Source organism: Eriocheir sinensis, chromosome 29 (genome assembly GCF_024679095.1).
Source record: "Eriocheir sinensis breed Jianghai 21 chromosome 29, ASM2467909v1, whole genome shotgun sequence".
In the NCBI taxonomy this organism is placed as follows: domain Eukaryota; kingdom Metazoa; phylum Arthropoda; class Malacostraca; order Decapoda; family Varunidae; genus Eriocheir; species Eriocheir sinensis.
In genome coordinates, this window is record NC_066537.1 from 1,911,052 (window position 1) to 1,932,675 (window position 21,624).

Sequence of the window (21,624 nt, forward strand, 5' to 3'; positions counted from 1 at the left end):
ACATTTATTTGGATTTTGGCCCCCGCGTTATTTCAAAAACGCGTAAACCAAACTTGCGTAAATCGAGAGTTACCTGTATGCTATACTCCTTGCCCAATCTAGCAACACTCATACATACGTGTAGGGAAAAAGCATAAGTACCTAATCTAACGTAACATAACCTAAACCAAACTACAGTAAAACCCCGATTATCCGAAAGCGGATTATCCGAAAAACCGGATTATCCGAAATTGATCTGGATAATGCAATTAATTTTTTTTTTCTATACTAAAACGTTATAAAACATCAAAAATAAATAAAAGTAACTACATATGTACTATATTAACACATTTAAAATTGATAAGAACAGTTAAAATGAATATGCTTTTTAATACGTATTGCCGAAATAGCTCAAGGTCACACTTGCAAGCTTGCACAACCATTCACAATCGCACTCTGCAACATTCACAATTCAGATCTGCAACGCTCACAAGTATCAACATACACTGGTCCAGACAAGGAGACACACAGACAAACATACAATAAAACATTTACATCACATGTTTTAAGCGTACTACTTTGTTTAGCGTAGCGTGTGTTTGTTTGGTTTCATTGTTTACATCGTCAGTTGGTGGCAGTCGCGTCACACACTTCACACTGGGCAGTCGCATCGCGTTCTACCTGTGCTTCAAAAATAAGAACCAAGGTGCAAGATCAAAGTGATATTCATCCAAACGAGAAAGCAAGACACAATGCCGACGATCAAACTGGCGGCGATCAAAATGGCGGCCATAAATCCGGATTATCCGAAAAATCGGCTTATCCGAAAGAGGCTTCCCCCTTCCATTTCGGATAATCGGGGTTTTACTGTACTGTAGGTAATTCTTTACAAGAGCTCCGCCTCCCCCTCCCTAAAATGGGGAAAACTCCCTACTCCCGAAAGTTTACGGAAACTTCCCATTTCCGATGGCTCACACCGTATGTCGAATATATTTAAACTACTCCAATCCAATTTTACATAACCTAACCTCGAGTTCCCTTCTGATGGAGGGGCTTCACCCCCCTCGAACCCCCCCACTGCTAATGAGCCTGAGTGAAATTGCGTGGTTTCCGTATGCGGTAAAAAATCCCTCAAATATATCTTAACTACTCCAACTGAAATGCCAGAATTTTTCTCTTTACAACATTCCCACACGGCCACTGCGTGTAACGAAACACACGAGAAATTAATCCAGACAAGGAAAGGTTTGCCGGCGCCGGGGATCGAACCCGTGACCAGCGTAACGGGAGAGCCACTCCTTTACCAGTCGGCCAAAGAGGTACCCCGCTGGCAGAGGGAGTTATGGGAGGCTCGCCTATCAGGCTAGTCATGTCACTACACAACCTAACTTTACATAACCTTTTAATGGGGGGCTTTGCCCCCCTTCTACCCCCCTCTGCCATGGAGACTGAGTGAAATTGCGTGGTTTCCGTATGTTGTAAAAAATCCCCGAATGTATGTAATTTCCCTACATCTAGGGTATTTTTCAACCCCTCATAACTCAAAAACTATGTGTGCAACGCATTTCATGTTTACTGCCGCATTCCCCGCAGTCCCAAAGGCCCCTAGCCAATTTTGGTTGAGAGTGGTGAGTATGGGCAAACACGAGAATAATACCAGATAGTTTGGATATTACATAGGAGCCTGTACGTACCCATGTGATACTTTTTTTTTTTTTGCAACAAAGGAGATGGCTCAATGGCAACAAGAGTGTAAAAAAGAAAAAGCCTGCTGCTCACCGCTCCCACAACAGACAAAAGTAAAGAGTGGCCAAAAGAGAGGTCAATTTCAGGTGGAGACATGTCTTGACACACTCTTCATGAAAGAGGTCAAGTCATAGGTAGGGGGAAATGGAGACGAAGGAAGGCTGTTCCAGAGTTTACCAGTGTAAGTGATGAAAGAGTGAAGATGCTGGTTAACTGGCATAAGGGGTTTGGACAGTATAGGGATGAGCTAGAGTGGAAAGTCGAGTGTAGCGAGGCTGCGGGAGGGGGGGAGGCATGTAGTTCGCAAGTTCAGAAGAGCAGTCAGCATGAAAATATCGATAGAAGATAGAGAGGCAACATGGTGGCGGAATTTAAGAGGTAGAAGACTATCAGTAAGAGGAGAGCCTTAGACTCCACTCTCTCCAAGAGAGCTGTGTGAGTGGAGCCCCCCACACGTGAAATGCATACTCCATTCGAGTGCAGACAAGGCGCTTATATATGGAAAGCATCTGTGCGGGGAGAAGAACTGGCGGAGACGATACAGAACGCCCAACCTTGAGGAAGCTGATTTAGTAAGAGAGGAGATGTGAAGTTTCCAGTTGAGATTATGAGTTAAGGATAGACCAAGGACATTTAGTGTTGAAGAAGGTGAGAGCTGAGTGTTGTTGAAGAAAAGGGGATAGGTGTTTGGAAGATTGTGTTGAGTTGATAGGTGGAGAAATTGGGTTTTTGAGTCATTGAAGGACTCAAGGTTCCTTCTACCCCAACCAGAAATGATAGTAAGGTCTGAGGTTCAGCGTTCAGCAGCCTTCAGTCTGGAGTCTCGCAATTCCTGTTGAGAGGGTCTTCTGTTGAAAGAAGTTGAATAATGCAGAGTGGAGTCGCCAACATATGAGTGGATAGGACAGTTTGTTATGGAAAGAAGCTTTGATGAATAACAGGAAGAGAGTGGGTGATAGAACAGAGCCCTGTGGAACACCACTGTTGATAGGTTTAGGGGAAGAAGAGTGACTGTCTACCACAGCAGAAATAGTACGGTCAGAAAGGAAACTGGAGGTAAAGAAACGGAGAGAAAGATAGAATCTGAAAGAGGGCAGTTTAGAAAGCAAAGAGTGTGCCAGACTCTATCGAATGCTCATAAATCAAAACACTCGTACACTAAGGCACTCGAAAACCGAGGTTTGACTGTTAATACACATGTCAAATCATATGTTTTCCCCTACAAAAACACTTCAAAATCACATGAAATTGGCTTATGATAGAACACAGTAAAAAATAATATAATTATATTTTCATGTAATGTATGACTCCTCATATGTGGGGGTGCATTCTATTTGCCAGCAGATACAATAATAAATAATTATGCAAACCTTTCACAGAGACTTCCACTTCGGGTCACAGCACAATCGTGCCATGGAGGGCCTCAGCTGGACCCTGAGTGGGCAGAGATGGCCAAAAAACAGTTGAAGGGAGCTGACCCATCCAAACTCCTTTGGAGTACACCAGAGGGAGTCATCATCAAGCCTCTGTATACTGCACAGGATGTTACTGGGTATGGCATCTTTTATTCCTCTGTTTTCTTCCTTTATTATGTTTGTTGTTTATTGCACCTCAGTGTTTGGAACTGAATTAATCAGTACCATATGCAGTACCAGTTTCATAGAAGTTCTGTGATTTGAATAGCAGCAGATCCATGCTCATTTGAATGAGTGACTTTTTTTGTAGACTATTAGACGACACATCAAATTAAAAAAAAAAGTAAACAGATATTGAGTATTTTCTTAAAAGCATAGAACTTTTTTTTTTAATATTTTAATATTTCTTGCAGCATGTATCTAGTAAAGTTCTTTCCTGTTTGATATTCACATTTTGGCTCCTTTTTCTTTTGCTTTGAGGTTTATCTTTGTCATCGTCCCCTCCATTGCTCTTTGCAGCACTCATAGAGGCCTTTGATATTGTACCACTCTCAGCAGACTGGAGTGGACTACAGTACTCTCTCGAGTTTCGCGCCATCCGAGTTTTGCAATCCTCGAGTTTAGCTCTTAGTCCTAAATTCTTACCATTCTGATTTTCGCACATTACCGCCCCGAGTTTCGCGTTACTTTGATGTGTACAGGTCGCATCTACCTACCGTCGGCGTCATGCGTGCTGCCTTAAAAGGCGGTGTCCAGCCATTGGGGCTACGGGCCACCATGGTTGCCCGTATGCTCAACCGGGAGCGAGATGTTGGTTGTTGGTGTGAATGGAAAACGGTTGTGAGTACGAGCGTGGGTACGTGGGTACTGCACGGCTGTATGGTAACACACTGGGGCTTTTTTCTCCAACTGAGTTGGCGGCAGGGAGAACTGGCAACTCCAATTTTTCCGGGTGTGCATCACACACGGCCAAGGTTGGTTGCCCATATCCACAATGTAAACAAAGCAGTCACCCTGTATCGACATAGTACTGTCAGCGTAAGTAATGACAAAACAAAATCTTTGTGAATTTGAAGTTAACGTTGATAGTTAAATTAATAGTTCTTTGTTTTTACCGAGGGCCATTTGCACGCATCTCTGTGAATCCCACCCCAGCACATGTGAACATGGTCAACATGGTCACCCAGCTGTGGGAGTCTAAAGCTGCTGGTATCACACTGGGCCTTTTTACTGTTTATTGTTTACTGTTGATGAGGTATCAGGCCCCGCTCCACTGCCAGCGCTGCGCTCTGCAGGGGCCGTCAACAATTATGATGTTAGCCTCAATAATAATCCTCAGTATGCACTTATTCACAACATCGTAGTGAGTGAGTTAATTGCTTTCATGGATAGCCTACTGATGTCCTTTTGATAAACTTGGCATCATTATAGACACTTGGCCATGTTATGGTTTGTACCAATCACAATATCTTTCCTTTTTACAGTATAGAATGGAGTAATCCCACTGACGTGATATTCTTGATGTATGTAAAAATCCACACTGGCAGACGATAGAGTAATATTTTGAACCAAACAGTTTCAGTGGACTCTGCCACCATATTCAGTGGTGTAAAGGAGGAGTAGAAGTATGTAAAATGGTTCACAATTCTTATATACAAAAAGGAATGGATAAATATGGGAGGGGCAGGACAAGGATGGGAGGACAGCCCTGAGCCATCAGGTCAAATATGGGCAAGTAAGGTCGACACCCTACCCCAATGCTACGACTGACAGATGGGGGGATTAAGGGGGGCGGGAAGAGACTTCTCCACCAGTGACCTCATAACCAGATCAAGCTTGAAATTAGTCACACAAATTGAAATTGTTATGTTTCTTTATACACATTGCCTCAATAACCTTACGTGTTTTATAATCATTACATTTATGTAACAGATGGCTGTTTCTCCAAGAAATCCTATGATTTCTATTTTCCATATGCTCAACAATAGCATTATTGTCGTTACCTGTTCTAACAGCATGCTTGTGTTCTTTAACACATATCTTGCGGCTGGCAGCAATCCCACCGCCACGATGTTGCGATGATTTGAATGTGAATGTCTCCAGTTTGCCGGTAGCCACCAGACAGAGAAGAGGTGTGTGTTATGCTGGCGGCTTGTAGAGCGTAATTGCGCCTGGCAGAAAGCCTGACCCACGTGGGGGCAGGCCGCAACAGTATAATGTTTTATGAATCTGTTGCGCCCTGACCCATTTTGGTGCAGGCCATCAAGATGGCTTTTCTGTGCATATATATGAATATAAGCTACTGTATATGATTTATTATTACAATTGTTCAACTGATTGCCTGACAATACAGTAAATTAACCAATTCTACTTGTGTTTTCTTACTGGTAATGGAACCCATCAATTTGCCTACCACGAAGAAGGCGAAGAGTGTCATTCCAGAATATGGCTCTGGTGATGAAGATTCTTGTGGTGAATTCTACAGTCCATCTTCAAATTATGACTCCTCATTGAACGAAGGATGGAAAATTGCAGCAAAAAGAGCAAAGAAAGTGTCAACCTTTTGTGCTGGCTGTGAGGGTAGTCCATTCATGTGCCTGGATTGCTTCACTGTGAAACATCATGGCTAATATCATGCGAAGGGAGAACAATGAACTCAAAATATGGGAATGCACATATTTTGTTTATTCATTATGTGTTCCAAGCCAAGGATAGTTATTTGTCGTGAACAGGAAGAATTTTTAATTTTTTTTTAAATGTGATGTTTTTTTTTGTCAATATTTATAGTCTATGATGGAAAACTATAGGGCATATTTGAGAAAAAATAATTTTCAACCACAAGTTAAAAAAAGACCAATTAAATGTAATTTACCATATTTCATAATAGTCTCAATTCAAGGTAAAATTGAAATGGTTTAATTGTCAACAAACAATATTATTCTTATTGATTATCTTTCCTTAATGGCTTATCCATAGAAAGAGAATCTTTAATACAAAAAAATATTAATAGGTGGATCCTATATAAGATAATTAGGAGGATAGTAATTAGCATCAAAATGACCACTGGTGGGTCAGGTCGCAACAAGGGAATAAACCACCTGACCCACCGGTGGGTCAGGTCGCATGGAATGTGTTAATGCACGTGTTAAGATCTCTACCTGTTTCGCCTATATAAACTAACTGACAATCTTCACAAGGGATTTTTTAAACACCATCTGCCAATGAAACAATACTTTTGTTCTTAACTAACATGGTTTTGATTGTGGAAGTATATTTAAAAGCTATATCAACGTCAAGTTTGTGACACACTTTTAATGTTGTGCAGGTCAGCAACATATGGTAAGGACAAGAAAATGTTTTTTCCTAGGGGAGGAAGCTCTAGCTACAAAATATGATTTTCTTGCTTTTAACCCTTTCATTGCGCGTGGTGTGGGACGCGACGATCCCCCCAGGCGCACTCGGACAGGCCAACGGTGGGGTCTCTTTTAACCACTATATCTCATAAAACTGTTCATCACAGCTAAAAAAAACAAGACACCATTTGAAAGAGGAGGCCCAGATCTACAAGATTTGGGTTTGTATGTTATTTCATATGTGCTGTTAGAGTCGATAAAACTTGTTGTACTGTTGAGCTTTTTCCTGCAGTACATGCCTGTGGCCAGCCTCGGGAGGCAACTGAGGGTGGTGCTGGGCAGGGTAGTATTGCCAACTGAAATATTTACAACTATTTGTTAAAAAAAATCAATAAGATGATTGGTGAAGCTATGCAAAAATGCCGCTGTATTGGACGAGAACATTGGCCAGTTACTCATCTGTATATTTTATGCTCTAGGCTGATATGATTTTCCACAAAAGTTAGTGGAAAACCCACTGAATTGGCAATGCTGTGGGGTAAGAAATAATGTTGGAACACTCATATGCGGAAATTTGAGTGCGACTGGAACTCGCAATGAGGATTTAGCACCACCTGCAAATTACACTAGTCCTCGCTGCAAGGATTTAGCAACAAAAGGGTTAAGTATGCTTATTTTATGAGGGAGTCTTCTACTCTTCCTTTACACCACTGAAGATTGTGGCAGTGTCCACCGAAACTGTTTGGTTAAAAATATTACTGTCGTCTGCCAGTGTGGGCTTTTATTTACACTTTTTACAGTATCCCATTTTCCATTTATCTGATATTTTCTTTATAGTATCACAATCTAATGTCCAACGATTATTTCCAACTCACTGAACATTTAACCCCTTAATGACGATGCTGCTGCTTGTGTCGTATAATTCTATCAGACGTGGGCAACGAGCATGTCGCCAGCGCCGGAGAGCGAGAAGCTCTCCCCTAGGTTTGACTGACTGGCACCTCTGTTGTTTCCGCAACGTCCCTTACCACCACTCCGTGCTAAAAATAGTCTACAGTTCCTACCTATGCATCATGGTGTCTGCAGAGTGATTATGTTCCCTCTGTTGTCCTTTTTTGGCAGTGTTCCTTTAGTTTCTGCTCGTTGTGTGCGTGCTGAGTGTAGTCTTGACACCTTCACTGATATACGTGATATTCTGGGAATCTAGATGAACTAATAGCAAGTTCAGAGGAATGGGAAGCAGAAGTTGGAATTTTTGGGAATCATGGAATTCCAGCTAAACGGTCTGTCCAAATCATGATCTGATTTCACAGTTGAGTTTTACAGATGATTTTCTACAATTTTTAATCAATGAGATTCATTCCAGAATGAAAAAAAATACAAAAATTTACCAAAACTATTCTTCAAGTTTCACTGCAACTTGGGCTCTCCGTAGGCAGTAAATTTCTGGGTCAAAAATTATAAACTATATTTTACAGACTCCATTGTGATAAAATGAGCAATTTTTCTCCAATAAATTTTCCTGTACATTGCACCAGCAAAAAGTTGGAATTTTGGGGGAATCATGGAATCCAGTCAACGGTCAGTCCAATTTTTTTTTTACAGCAAAGGAGACAGTTCAAGGGCAAAAAAAAGGAAACAATAATGAAAAAAAAAAAGCCCGCTACTCACTGCTCCAACAAAAGAGTCCAGAGTAGTGGCCGAAAGATAGGTCAATTTCGGGAGGAGAGGTGTCCTGATACTCTCCTCTTGAAAGAGTTCAAGTCGTAGGCAGGAGGAAATACAGATGAAGGAAGATTATTCCAGAGTTTACTAGCGTGAGGGATGAAAGAATGAAAATGCTGGTTAACTCGTGCATAAGGGATTTTGACAGTAAAGGGATGAGCATGAGTAGAAAGTCGTGTGGAGTGAGGCTGCAGGAGGGGGGGAGGCATGCAGTTAGCAAGTTCAGAAGAGCAGTCAGCGTGAAAATATCGATAGAAGATAGAAAGAGAGGCAACATGGCGGTGGAATTTAAGAGGTAGAAGACTATCAGTAAAAGGAGGAGAGCTGATGAGACAAAGAGCCTTATGGCCGCTTTCACAGTCGTTTTGTTTGTTTTGATCATTACCAATGGTGGCGATCGACGCTATAGTTTTCCACGTGAAACTGGCCGATGGGGTAGTGGTGGCTGCAGAGGAACCGAGGGGTGTTGAAAGTGTGTGGTAAAGTGCAAGGCTAGGCTAACCCCGCAGCCGCCACTGCCCCATCGGCCAGTTTTAAGTGGAAATTCTATGGTGACGATCGCCGCCATTGGTAACGATCAAAACAAACAAAACGATTGTGAAAGCGGCCCTTACGGCCGCTTTCACAGTTGTCTGGTACGCACCCTAACCAAAGGCCCTATCATCCTGGTAGCAGGCATTACCATTGCCTTGATCCACTTTCACAGTCGATGTTTTCGTGGTATCGGCGAATACCAGCGTGGTAACGATCACGACAAGACAAAGTCGCGTGATTCAGCAGTGTTGGTATGCCGGAGCGGCGGGAAATGTCAACATTACATCAGCTGAGCGGAGAATTATGAAGGATAAATGTGAAAAATAGACGTACAAAGAGTAAACGTAAAGAATAGATATAAAGAATAACTGAGAAGAATAGATATGATGAAAAACTGTGGAGTGTCTCGCTGTAATACACTGCTCAAAGCTGCTGATAGCCTAATATTTCCTAGGGATAATACAGGTAACTCAATTTACGCGTGTTTGGTTTACGCATTTTTGAAATAACGCGGGGTCCAAAATCCAAATAAATGTTTAATTTACACGTTTTTTTTCACTTATACGCGATATTTTATGGAGTGGCCACCAGATGTCTCACGCAACTGGACTCACACGGCGCCGCGGCCACACAGCTGAGCTCAGTTCTTCCCGCGCGCCACTTGAACAACAATACAGTACCCACGCTGCCATGCTATTCAACGATAGGGGTGGGCAGGTACCGGTACCAGTACCGATACTAACGGTACCAGCTATATGGTATGTTACCGGTACCAATACTAGCCAGTCACTCATGGTGTCCCTCATTTCTTCCTCACACGAGTGAGGCTGAGACTGAGTGCCTGAGTGGATATCTCTGTGATATGGTTATTCTCTCTCTCTCTCTCTCTCTCTCTCTCTCTCTCTCTCTCTCTCTCTCTCTCTCTCTCTCTCTCCACTGAATGAAGTGAATATTTATTTTTCGATAGAAACCTACCTCTTGTTTGTTGTACATTGTTTTTGATTTACACGACCTCTTCAAGGACACAATACTCGTGTAAATCGAGAGTTACCTGTAGGTGAAAATTTATTTAATTATGGTGACAAGTAATAAAGTTCTATTATTTAGCAGATGTCAGCAAGACAGTCTCTTCACCTGCATATATTCATTACATTTGCTCATTATTCACACTTATTTAGCAGGCTTAACATTTATTCATTACATAACATGGCTGATTTCGTTATATGTATGCCCTAAGCATATGCCCTAAGCATGCTGTCCAGAAGACCACCTATCAACCCGGACTCTAGATTCTAGGATCAAAGAAGAGCTCTGGGAGGGCAGCATGAGCCAATGCAAGATGGCGCCACTATAAACACTCGCCTGCGCCAGAACGGGCTGGGCCGACCATCAGGACCTACCGGAAAGAAGCCTTGGACCGACCATCAGGATCCACCGGAAGAAGCCTACCGGCGCAATAGGCTGCAATGTAAAAAAAAAAAAAAAAAAAAAAAAAAAAAAAAAATATACATACATATGAGGCTATCTAGAATAATACGAGAGTTTGATCAAGAAGGCATAACAAGTGAATAATGGTGACATGTATTAAAGTCCTCCCTTCTCCTTTATTGTGCATTTTGCAACAATAAACATTTAGTCCATCAAACTGCAGCAGGACGTTTACTGTCAGCAGGTGAAGTGAGTTCATGTCATTCAAAGTCTTCTAATTGTTTTCTCATATTACCTTTGAAGCCGTGCAACGTGTTGCTGTATAGTGTAATATTTTTTTACATCCATTTAAAGAAATAATATAACCACATGAGGTAAAGAATTTGTACTATTTACTAATTAATGTCATTGGTAAGCTCCATTGGGGAGCCCCCACGGCTATCAGAGCTCCGTTACCAGAGGTTCCAATCTCTGGTACTGATGCAAACAAACAGCGCCGCAAAAGGCGACTATGAAAGCGGATTTCTTGTTGGTAGCGGCGATCGCTGCTCATTGGTAACAATCAAACAAACGTGACTGTGAAAGCGGCCGCTAGACTCCACTCTGTCCAAGACAGCTGTGTGAGTGGAGTCCCCCACACGTGAGATGCATACTCTATACGAGGGCGGACAAGGCCCCTGTATATGGATAGCAACTGTGTGGGGGAGAGGAACTGGCAGAGACGATACAAATCACTTAACCTCGAGGAAGCTGATTTAGTGAGAGTTAAGAGGTTGTTTAGTGTAGAAGAAGGTGACAGCTGAGTGTTGTTGAAGAATAGGGGCTAGGTGTTTGGAAGATTGTGTAGAGTTGATAGGTGGAGAAATTGGGTTTTTGAGTCATTGAAGGACACAAGGTTCCTCTTATCCCTATTGGAAATGATAGCAAGGTCTGAGGTTAAGTGTTCTGCAGCCTTCAGCCTGGAGTCTTGTAATCCCTGTTGAGAGGGTCTTCTATTGAAAGAAGTTTAATAATGCAGAGTGGAGTCATCAGCGTATGAGTGGACAGGACAGTTTGTTATGGAAAGAAGATCATTAATGAATAACAGGAAGAGAGTGGGTGTTAGGACAGAGCAGGGTTGGCAAAAACCAATGTTAAAAAAAAAAAAAAAAAAAAGTTTAAAAAAAAAGACATTTTTTTTGGTTTAAACCAGTTTTTTTGGTTTAAATTTAGGAATTTGATCTTCATACAATCTGTAAAAGAGGCAAAATGCAGCTTCTCTAACATGCTTTTTAATTGCAATGTTAAATAGTAGTAAAACATGAAAGACCTCTTCTAATTTTCCAGTTGCATGCTACAAAAACAGTTGTAAGAGAGAGAGAGAGAGAGAGAGAGAGAGAGAGAGAGGGGGCGCTTTCCTGGCTATATCCCGCACCGCATACTGCCGCTGTATCGCGCTCCCCGGAGGAGTTACGGGCGCTGTTATGATGACTCAGAACAACAATGGCCGCCTTAGCGTACACAGACTGTACGTATGTACAATTTACAGTCCACAGACGCCAGCGTCACCATGCAACATGGACAGCATGCATCTAATATCTACTGTGCTGGAACCTAAGTAATACTTATTCTGAGTTATTAATGAGAATAGTCACAAGGACTGAAAATCATTAGAATAGTGGTCCTGGCAATTATTCAGGCAACAATTACCATTGCAGCTTCCAGGACAGCGCCCCCCCTCGGTGATGACTGCATTCACGATGCCCCCCTACAATACCTAGTTACACTATACCTCGCTGCTACAGTAATACACTACCGGTACACAACACCATCACTTTGCACCTTGCTCCCGACCGCAGCTCTGAATGACTAGAATCGTGAGTCACTCTTTCCCTTCCCATCAGGGTTGCCAGGTTTGGCATAATTATGCCAATTTGGTATATTTCAGGCCTGGTTGGCGTACTGGAAATTTAGTTTTATGCCTAACCTCATTTGGCATAATTTTTGGTATATTCAGGGATGTTTTTAACCCCTTCAACACGAGGACGCGTATACTGCGTCCTTGCGTGCCCCGTACCATATTCGAGGACGTGCGTCCTGGCTCGCTTTTGCCAATATACGAGTTATTATATCTATATTTATGCTTACATCTCAAAATTATCAATTAATTTATGTTTCTTTATGTGCACCATTTAATTCTGCATGGTTTCATATATAATACATGATGAGTATGTTGAGTTTATGGCTGAAAACTTGTTATATTCAATAGCGACATTTGAAATTTGGCGCGCGTGGCGATCCCGGATACAGAACGGGGCACTGTTTTGGCCCAGCCGTAGTGAAGGGGTTAATATTATTTCATTTATATTCATAATAAGGTGCTGGAAGTCAAAGACGTTGACCAGATTCTATAGTATATCTAGTGAATAAAACATCAGAAAAAAGCATTATACACATCAGATGAGGGTACCGTTCCCCTTGGTACCGTTTCAGGACCTAAAGTTCCTGATCACCGCAGAACGCGTATTGTTCGTGTTCGGTTACTAGTCTGCGGGTCTGTGCGGGAAAGGAGAAAGTGGCCTCCGCTGCCCAGCATTGTACGCTACTTTACGAGGACTTACGCTATCCCAGCTGTGTTATTGTGTCTTACAAGTGGAGTTAAGTATCAGAGTGTGCTAGGATCCGTTCCTGACCCGCAGTAAAGGCTATGAGTCTCAAAAACTTGGAAGTATTTGTGGCGTGTTCCTCGGAGGCATCAACGAATATGGCGGAAACGCTGCGGCATCACATTTTTATGCGCTTATAAAGACCCTGAGAAGCCATTTTAACGTGATTTTAGGAGTAAATAAAGCCGTTCGTATCGTATTCTCCCCTCACAGTGCGGCATCAAAGAAAGGAAGCCAGAAATCTTTAAAATGTGCTGATAGGCGTCGGTTTCTGAGTCAAAGAACTCCTCTGCATCCTTGTAATCTACTGCTGCACACATTAGTTACAGGGGCGTCGGTGATGCGATGGTGTGGAATGTGGAGGGAGTGGACAGTGCTTGATTGATACAAGATATGAAAGACCAAAATTGTGTTTTAACTAAGCTAGAGTGAGGGAGGCCGCTGTGAGGGACGCGAAAGTTTGGCGCGAAAACGGGTCCTATGTAAGGGGTCTTGGCTTGTAACTCCCAAGAAAAGGCTAAGATAATATGCATTTGAAAGATGTGGAAGTCTTAAGTGTTGAAATAATGCAACGTGCGCATGTGTCTACCATTCCAGTGCTTGAACAGTGCCATACAGCGAAGGTGATGTGAGGGTGAGTGGGAGGATAAGATGACGCGCTAAATCCTTCTCGTGTCAGACCTCATAACGCCGAAAATATATAGATATGCATACGCTGAACTACCATGTAATTTAAATTGATACATACTGTATACTGAACATACTTAATTAAAGAAACAGAGCAAATAGTGTATAGAAAAGTGAGTATGATTGTGTTTTAATCTTTATCTTGAACTATGACAAATATTAGAAATTTTACTGATTATATTCTATTCAAACAGGCACGAAGATATTATAATGCAGTGATCAAACCATGAACTATCAAGACTCAAGGTATTAGAAACAAAGTTGAAACTGTTGGTGATTAACCTAGTGCTGAACTATTCATCAATTTGACAGGCAGAAAACCAGACTATATTTGGAATTTTTTTGAAAAAAAAGGTTGTAGGCAGGAAAGGCTGCCGAACAATTTGTAAAAATTGCCGTAAAGCAATGGAAGGACAAATAGTATGAATGAAGAGTCATTACAGCAAGTTGTTTTCATTTACTTTGAAGTTACAGCATTTGAATGAGATTTGAGTTTACCAACTGACGTTTTCATCCTGGTGTTAGTAAAATGACTGTGCATAATAAAAAATTTAAAACCACATATAATTAAAACCACAATACCTGATGAAACTAAAAAAGATTCACAAAAAACACTGGTTTTATTGATGGGTTTTTGGTTTGAACCAGGGGTGTCGAACTCATGGCCCGCGGGATAGTCATAAATGGCCCGCGGTATCACGGTAACTTCAATCTTGTCAATGTATTTTCCACCCTTGTTGGGCCCCATGACAGCACTTCAGAGTATGAATTGGCCCTCAAAGGGTTTTGAGTTTGACACCCCTGGTTTAAACCGCCAACCCTGCTGTACATAATTGAAATCTTACATATAGTTAAAACCACAATACTGATGAAACTAACAATGATACACACAAAAGAAAGAAAAATGGTTTTATTAGTGGGTTTAAACCACTGTTTTTTTTTATTGGTTTAAACCATGGTTTAAACCATTTGGTTTAAACTGCCAACCCTGGGACAGAGCCCTGTGGAACACCACTGTTGATAGGTTTAGGGGAAGAACAGTGACCGTCTGCCACAGCAGAGATAGAACGGCCGGAAAGGAAACTGGAGATAAAGGAACAAAGAGAGGGATAGAATCTGAAAGAGGGCAGTTTAGAAAGCAAATACTTGTGCCAGACTCTATCGAAAGCTTTCGATATGTCTAGCGCAACTGCGAAAGTTTCACCGAAACGGCTAAGAGGGGATGACCAAGAGTCAGTTAAAAGAGCAAGAAGATCGCCAGTAGAACGCCCCTTGCGGAACCCATACTGGCGATCAGATAGGTCAGAAGTGGAAAGGTGCTTTTTTACAACTATTTGGTCAAAGAATCAGTCAGGTGATAGGTGAAAGTATGCAAAAATGCCACTATATTGGACAAGAACATCCACCAGTTACTCATCTATAGATTTTCCGTGCTACGCTGGTATGATTTTCCACCAAATTTAGTGGAGAACCCACTCAATTGGCAGGCCTGTGTTGTGAGAAATATTGTTGGAACACTCATACGCGGGAGATTTGAGTGCGGCTGGGGCTCGCAGCAAATGCGCTACCGCTCGCTGCGAGTGTTTAGCAGTGAAAGGGTTAAGGACAATAGGAGGCACTCCATCAGGTCCATAAGCCTTCTCAGAGTTGAGGTCAGAGAGGGCATAGTAAACATCATTTTGAAGAATCTTAATAACAGGCATAAAGGAGTCAGAGGGGGGGGGGGTGTAGGAGGAATTTGCCCAGAATTGTCCAGAGTGGAGTTTTGACAAAGTTTGAGAGAAGAATTCAGCCTTAGAGATAAATGAGATGGCAGTGCTACCGTCAGGGTAAAGGAGAGTAGGGAAAGAAGAAGTGAAGTTGGAGGAGATATTTTTGGGTAGGTGCCAGAAGTCCTGGGAATAATTAGAGAAAGCAAGGTTTTGACATTTGCTATGGATGAAAAAGCTTTTGGTAAGTCGAAGAATAGATTTGGCACGATTCCGGGCGGAAATGTAAAGATCATGTTTAGCAGGAGTGCGAAGGCTCTGGTACCTTTTGTGAGCTGCCTCTCTATCTTTGACAGCACGAGAACAAGCGTGATTAAACCAAGGCTTTTTAGCATGAGGAGTAGAGAAAGTATGTGGAATGTATGCCTCCATTCCAGAGACAATCACCTCTGTGATGCGCTGGGCACACACAGAGGGGTCTCTCTCTTGAAAGCAGTAATCATTCCATGGGAAATCAGAAAAGTACATCCTCAGGTCGTCCTACCGAGCTGAAGCAAAATACCAGAAGCATCGCCTCTTTGGTGGGTCCATAAAATGTACAGGAGTGATAGGACAGGATACAGAAATATGGTTGTGATCAGAGGAGCCCAACTGAGAGAACAGTTTGACAGAGTAAGCAGAAGGGTTAGAGGTAAGGAAGAGGTCTAATATGTTGGGCCTGTCTCCAAGATGGTCGGGAATACGTGTAGGGTGCTGAACCAACTGCTCTAGATCGTTGAGGAAAGCAAAGTTGTAGGCTTGTTCACCAGGCTGGTCAGTGAAAGAGGATGAAAGCCAAAGCTGGTGGTGAACATTGAAATCTCCTAGGATGGAGATTTCATTGAAGGGAGAGTGGGTCAAGATGTGCTCCACCTTAGAGTTCAAATAGTCAAAGAGTTTTACATGGTCAGTAGAGTAAGTTGAGAGATAAACAGCACAGATGTATTTAGTAATAGAATGACAATGAAGTCTTAGCCAGATGGTGGAAAATTCTGAAGTGTCAAGGTCGTGGGCATGAGAGCAAGTGATGTCGTTGTGCATGTAGGCGCAACATCCAGCTTCGGATTGAAATTTAGGATAGAGATAGTAGGAGGGAACAGAGTAGAGATTGCTGTCAGTAGCCTCAGAAACCTGTGTTTCGGTGAGGTTTAGAGGAGGAGAGATGGTGCTCCACAGAATGAAAATTAGAACGAAGACCACGAATGTTGCAGAAATTAATAAGAAAGAGGTTCGAGGAGTTGTCAAGACACCTCTCAAGTTGGCAGCCCGAAGGGGAGTCCTCCCCTTGAATGAGTACACTTATCACATTTACTGACATACAAGGGGTGCAGATTATCACATTAATCACATTTACTGACATACAAGGGGTGTGGGAACAAACTTTCAAATTTCATGTATTTTTTTAATTCAAAACATGCATCATCATTTACTTGTATAAAAAGACGCAGTACCATGTCAAAATTAATTAACCTTGTGTATGTAAACAAAGCCCACGCATGCCCAGTCACGATGGGATGCATCACAGTACGGAGATGAAAGAAGACGCCACATGGTGTTGTGTTCCTGAGCCAATAAATAGCCTTCATGCAGTGAGTCAAGGGTAAATTTACAGGAAATAACATCTTGATATTAAAAAAAAAAAAAAAAAAAAAAAAACCCCGATGTGAAACCCGCAGGCTCGTAATTTTGGCAGATTTTTGGGGGCTCGAGGGCATCATAGGTTCATGAGGTGGGGAAGCTGGCAAGCAAAGTGAGCATAGCCATGCTGTTGGGGGATGCATGAGAACTGCTCTGGTTATCAAGAAGAATTTGTTTGTTTACAGTCACTTCTGAGCATGCGTAGTTCACGGGAGGACAGCCAGGAACACAACACCGGGAGGCCTTCTACAATTTTCACAGACTGGAGAAAAAAGTTTTTTGAACTGTTTCCAGAGCATGAGGTGTTCTCTTATCTTGTCAATTAAATATACAGTAAACAAAGCAGCTCTGCCAATCCGCTTTACTAGTCTCTTCGTGGGCCATCTCCCACTCCTCCTCACTCCTCAGCCACTGCTGAGCCGTTGTCTGTTCGTTTACATACAGCTGCGCAGTTGCTTGTACCCACAACCATTTTCCATCTGTATGAATAACTGACAACTTGCTCCCTGTCGGGCATACAGGTAACCGTTGTTGCCTGTAGCCCCAGTGGTTGGAGGAAAACGGCCAGTGTGACACCACCCTTCAAGGCGGCGCGTGTGACGCCAACGATAGTAGACATGACCTGTACATGTTAAAGCAGCGCGAAACTTGGGGCGATAATGCATTAAAGTCGGGATGGTAAGAATTTAGGACTAAGCGCGAAACTCAAGGATCACGAAACTCAGATAGCGAGAAAATCGGGAAGATACTATGTACAGAAGCCCCCTGCCGTTCGCGGCCTCACCGTTCATGGATTCGCTTATACGCAGGTAGGGTATTTGCGACACTCCCCGCCGAACGTGGATGAAAACTCGCGTATACGCGGTCTGTAGCACCCAGCTTGAATGTTGCGCATTTAGTGTTTACCTTCGAAGCTGGAAGAGAGAAGTCAGCTGAAAGAAAAGGTTATATAGTCCATCGGTGTAAAAAACAAACATAGGGCAAGTTGGTGTAAAAAGTAACATGTCCTGCCAACCTCTTACTTATCACTTAATTCTTCTAGCTTTTGGTGTGGTAATAGGCCCACGCCTCACCGCCTCACCTGCCAGTGTTTACAAGCAATGGCGGCCGCTGCACAGCCGGCCTGGCTCCTGCCCGGCACACGCAACTTTCATTACTCACCAAAGACCTGTAAAGATATTTGTGGTAAATTTCCGCAGCCGCCATCAGTCTCACGCGCTCCCTCCACGTGTTGGTGAAAGGGAGGCGACACCTTTTGGGATACAGGTGGGTGGGAGGGCGTTTGCCCCTCCCTCCCCCCCCCATCACCCTTTCCCCGCCTGGCCACCATCATGCGCGGCCTCTCCCCTCACCCTTGCTCTCGCATGCTGCACGTTCCGCCACCCTCCGCCCCGCCCCCGCACGCCACGCTTGACTCACGCTCATCCCTCACCTTCATGACGCATATGCCCCTCCCTCACCCCTCTCCCCTCTCATGGCAAAGTGTGAGGCTCTGTTACATCCCTGCCTTAGAAATCCATTTTTTTATTTTTTTATTCAATCGAGATGGTAGAACGAAACCCTATTTTCCCTATTTGATTGTAGTCCCGTCGGTCGCGGATTCGCGGATCACGGGAATCTTGCGGAACCAAATACCCGTGAACGGCGGGGGGCTCCTGTATATTGTAACAGTGGTCAATAAATTATGTCCATCTGTTATCAATTTATCAATATCTTTTTTACTATTCTTACTTCTAGGGATACACATGAAGTACCAGGACAGTTTCCATACACGAGGGGGCCTTATCCCACCATGTATGCAAACCGACCGTGGACCATTCGGCAGTATGCAGGTTTCAGCACTGTGGAGGAGAGCAACAAATTCTATCGGCAAAACATCAAGGCGGGACAACAGGGGCTGTCTGTGGCTTTTGACCTTGCCACACACCGGGGGTAAGCAGCTACTGTATGTTTACTCTTGTAAAAGTCAGATTATATATGTAGGTAGTCTTTGTATTATGATGCATGCGACTTATAACTGCTTGCACTTATGACCAGGCTAATAATATTCGTAATACAATGAAAGTCCTTTAATCTGGAATCTAGGGGTCACAAACCTACAGCTTCTGGATTTCACAGAATTTCTGGATTACCAGGAGGGTGCCTCAAAATGTTCAAAACACACCATTCCAGCCTGCAGACACAGCTAGTGAACCTTAATGCTTGGGTTGATTTTTACATGATCAACTTTTACACAAGTATATATAGTAACTTATCAAAAGCTGTCACATCACATGGATTTATGGCTATGTATACAGACGTTCCCCAACTTACGAACATGTTACATTCCGGAAGGCTGTTTGTATATTGAATTGTTTGTAAGTCATTATTTAGCCATTTTTCTATTGTTATGATCTCTGTTATTATTATCTAATATTATTTTCATTATTATTATTATTTTTAATATTATTATTGTTATTATTATTATTATTATTATTATTATTATTATTATTATTATTATTATTATTAACATTATCATCATTGTTATTATTAATACTATCATTATTTTTATTATACAGTAATTCCGCTGTATAGTAATAGTAATTCCTTAGTGCCTGTTCTCTCACGAACAGCTAGAGCACAAGTGAATGCGTTTTACCACCAATGAGCGTGTTATCAAACTGCCGCTCTCTGGTGGCGTGTGGTGCTGCCTAGCGTGGGTTGCAGCAAAACATTGTACAGGTAACTCGATTAACGCGAGTTTGGTTTACGCGTTTTTGAAATAACGCGGGTTCCAAAATTCAAATAAACGTTTAATTTACACAATTTTTTCACTTATAAGCGATATTTTATGGAGTGGCCACCAGATGTCTCATGCAACTGGACTCACATGGCGCAGTGGCCACACAGCTGAGCTCAGTTCTTCCCGCGCGCCACTTGAACAACAATACAGTACCCACGCTGCCACGCTACTCAACATTATAGGGGTGGGCAGGTACTGGTACCAATACCGGTACTAACCGTACCAGCTATACAGTACAGTACCGGTATCAGACTGCTCGGTACCGGTACCAATACTAGCCAGTCGCTCATGGTGTCCCTCATTTCTTCCTCACTTGAGTGAGGCTGAGACTGAGTGCCTGAGTGGATATCTTGGAGATATGGATATTCTCTCTCTCTCTCTCTCTCTCTCTCTCTCTCTCTCTCTCTCCACTGAATGAAGTGAATATTTATTTTTCGATAGAAACCTACTACCTCTTGTTTGATTTACATTGTTTTTGATTTACGCGACCTCTTCAAGGACACAATACTCGCGTAAATCGAGAGTTACCTGTACTATGAAGTAGGCGTGCAACTCTAAATTCGGACTTGCGGAAGTAGTGTGAACATGATTTTAACTTACGCTGCAGTCTTTTCGTATGTCCGAATGTTCGTAAGTCGTATGTTCGTAAGTAGGGTAGTGTCTGTATACCTTACAAGTACCCGTTTCCAGAAGTGCTCACACATTCCATATGATTACCACTTGCTATCAACCTGTCCCATATTTCCTTGTTTTGATCATTCTCAAAGTTTGTTGTAACTGTTCCCAGGTATGACTCTGACAACCCACGGGTACATGGAGACGTAGGCATGGCAGGCGTGGCCATAGACTCAGTGGAAGACATGAAAACCCTGTTCAGTGGCATCCCCCTTGAGAAGATGTCAGTGTCCATGACCATGAATGGGGCTGTAATACCCACCATGGCTATGTTTATTGTTGCTGCTGAGGAGCAGGTGGGTATGTGTTTTGAGGAGCTGTAAATTTTACATGTTTTCTGACACTCAGTTTAAGCCTGGCATCATGTTATCTGTAATCAATTATTCGTGTCTGTATCTTTGTCAGAAGAAATTTCAGCATTTGGGAAAAAGCTTGATAGTATCCATTATGGAAGGAGTAGGCAGTTCGACAGCTGCCAAATTGGGCGTAAGCCACTCCTGGGAGGTGAGGGGGTGCTGCAAGTCTATGAAAGACCCTTCTGTGTTCTTATTTTGTGTTTCTCTATTGCCTCATCAACACTAGAGAGTAGCTCAGCATGCTCTCTAAAAACAAATTCTCTCATTTTCCACACCACACTACATACATGTTACACGCACACACACCACTTCCCCAGAAGGGTTGCAACATTGTGATGTAATTTTAATGTTAGGAGAATGTAGAGATAGATTTGTCGGAAAGGAAACTGGCAATAAAAGTACAGAGATAGAATCTATAGGAGGGTAGTATTGAATGTATAGAGTTGATGAGACAAAGAGCCTCTGATACATAGAATCTATAGGAGGGTAGTTTTGAATGTATAAAGTTGAAGAGACAAAGAGCCTCTGACTCCGCTCTGTCTAGCAAAGCTGTATATGTAGAGACCCCCCACACGAGATGTATACTCCATACAAGGGCAGACAAGGCCCCTGTATATGCATAGCATTTGAGGGGGGGAAAGAACTAGCGGAGACAATACAGAACGCCTGACCTCATACTCGAGGACACTGATATAGGGAGAGAGATATGAGGTGTATGACTGACATTCTTATAGTTTTGAGAAAATTACATTTAAAGAAAAGGTTTTCAAAATTGTTTGAAACTCTGCTATTTACCGGTGATTTCAGCATTTTATGGGTTAATGAAAAGCTTGAAATAAAAGCCATTCGACTACGTAAAGAAAATTACCATGATAGCAAGAATTAGGCTTCCTTTCAGGGTGAAAACATAGAT

General features: G+C 42.5%; 1 protein-coding gene across 1 annotated transcript in view; it reads left to right on the plus strand.

Moving 5' to 3' along the window:
• LOC127004769 (methylmalonyl-CoA mutase, mitochondrial-like) overlaps positions 1 to 21,624 on the plus strand; it is a gene marked incomplete at its 3' end in the record, with an annotated part of 88,414 nt that overhangs the window by 12,506 nt on the left and 54,284 nt on the right. Inside the window, 3 exon segments of the mRNA XM_050872878.1 lie at positions 3,105 to 3,277; positions 18,636 to 18,830; positions 20,468 to 20,651. Of these exon segments, the coding sequence (XP_050728835.1) occupies positions 3,105 to 3,277; positions 18,636 to 18,830; positions 20,468 to 20,651 (552 nt within the window).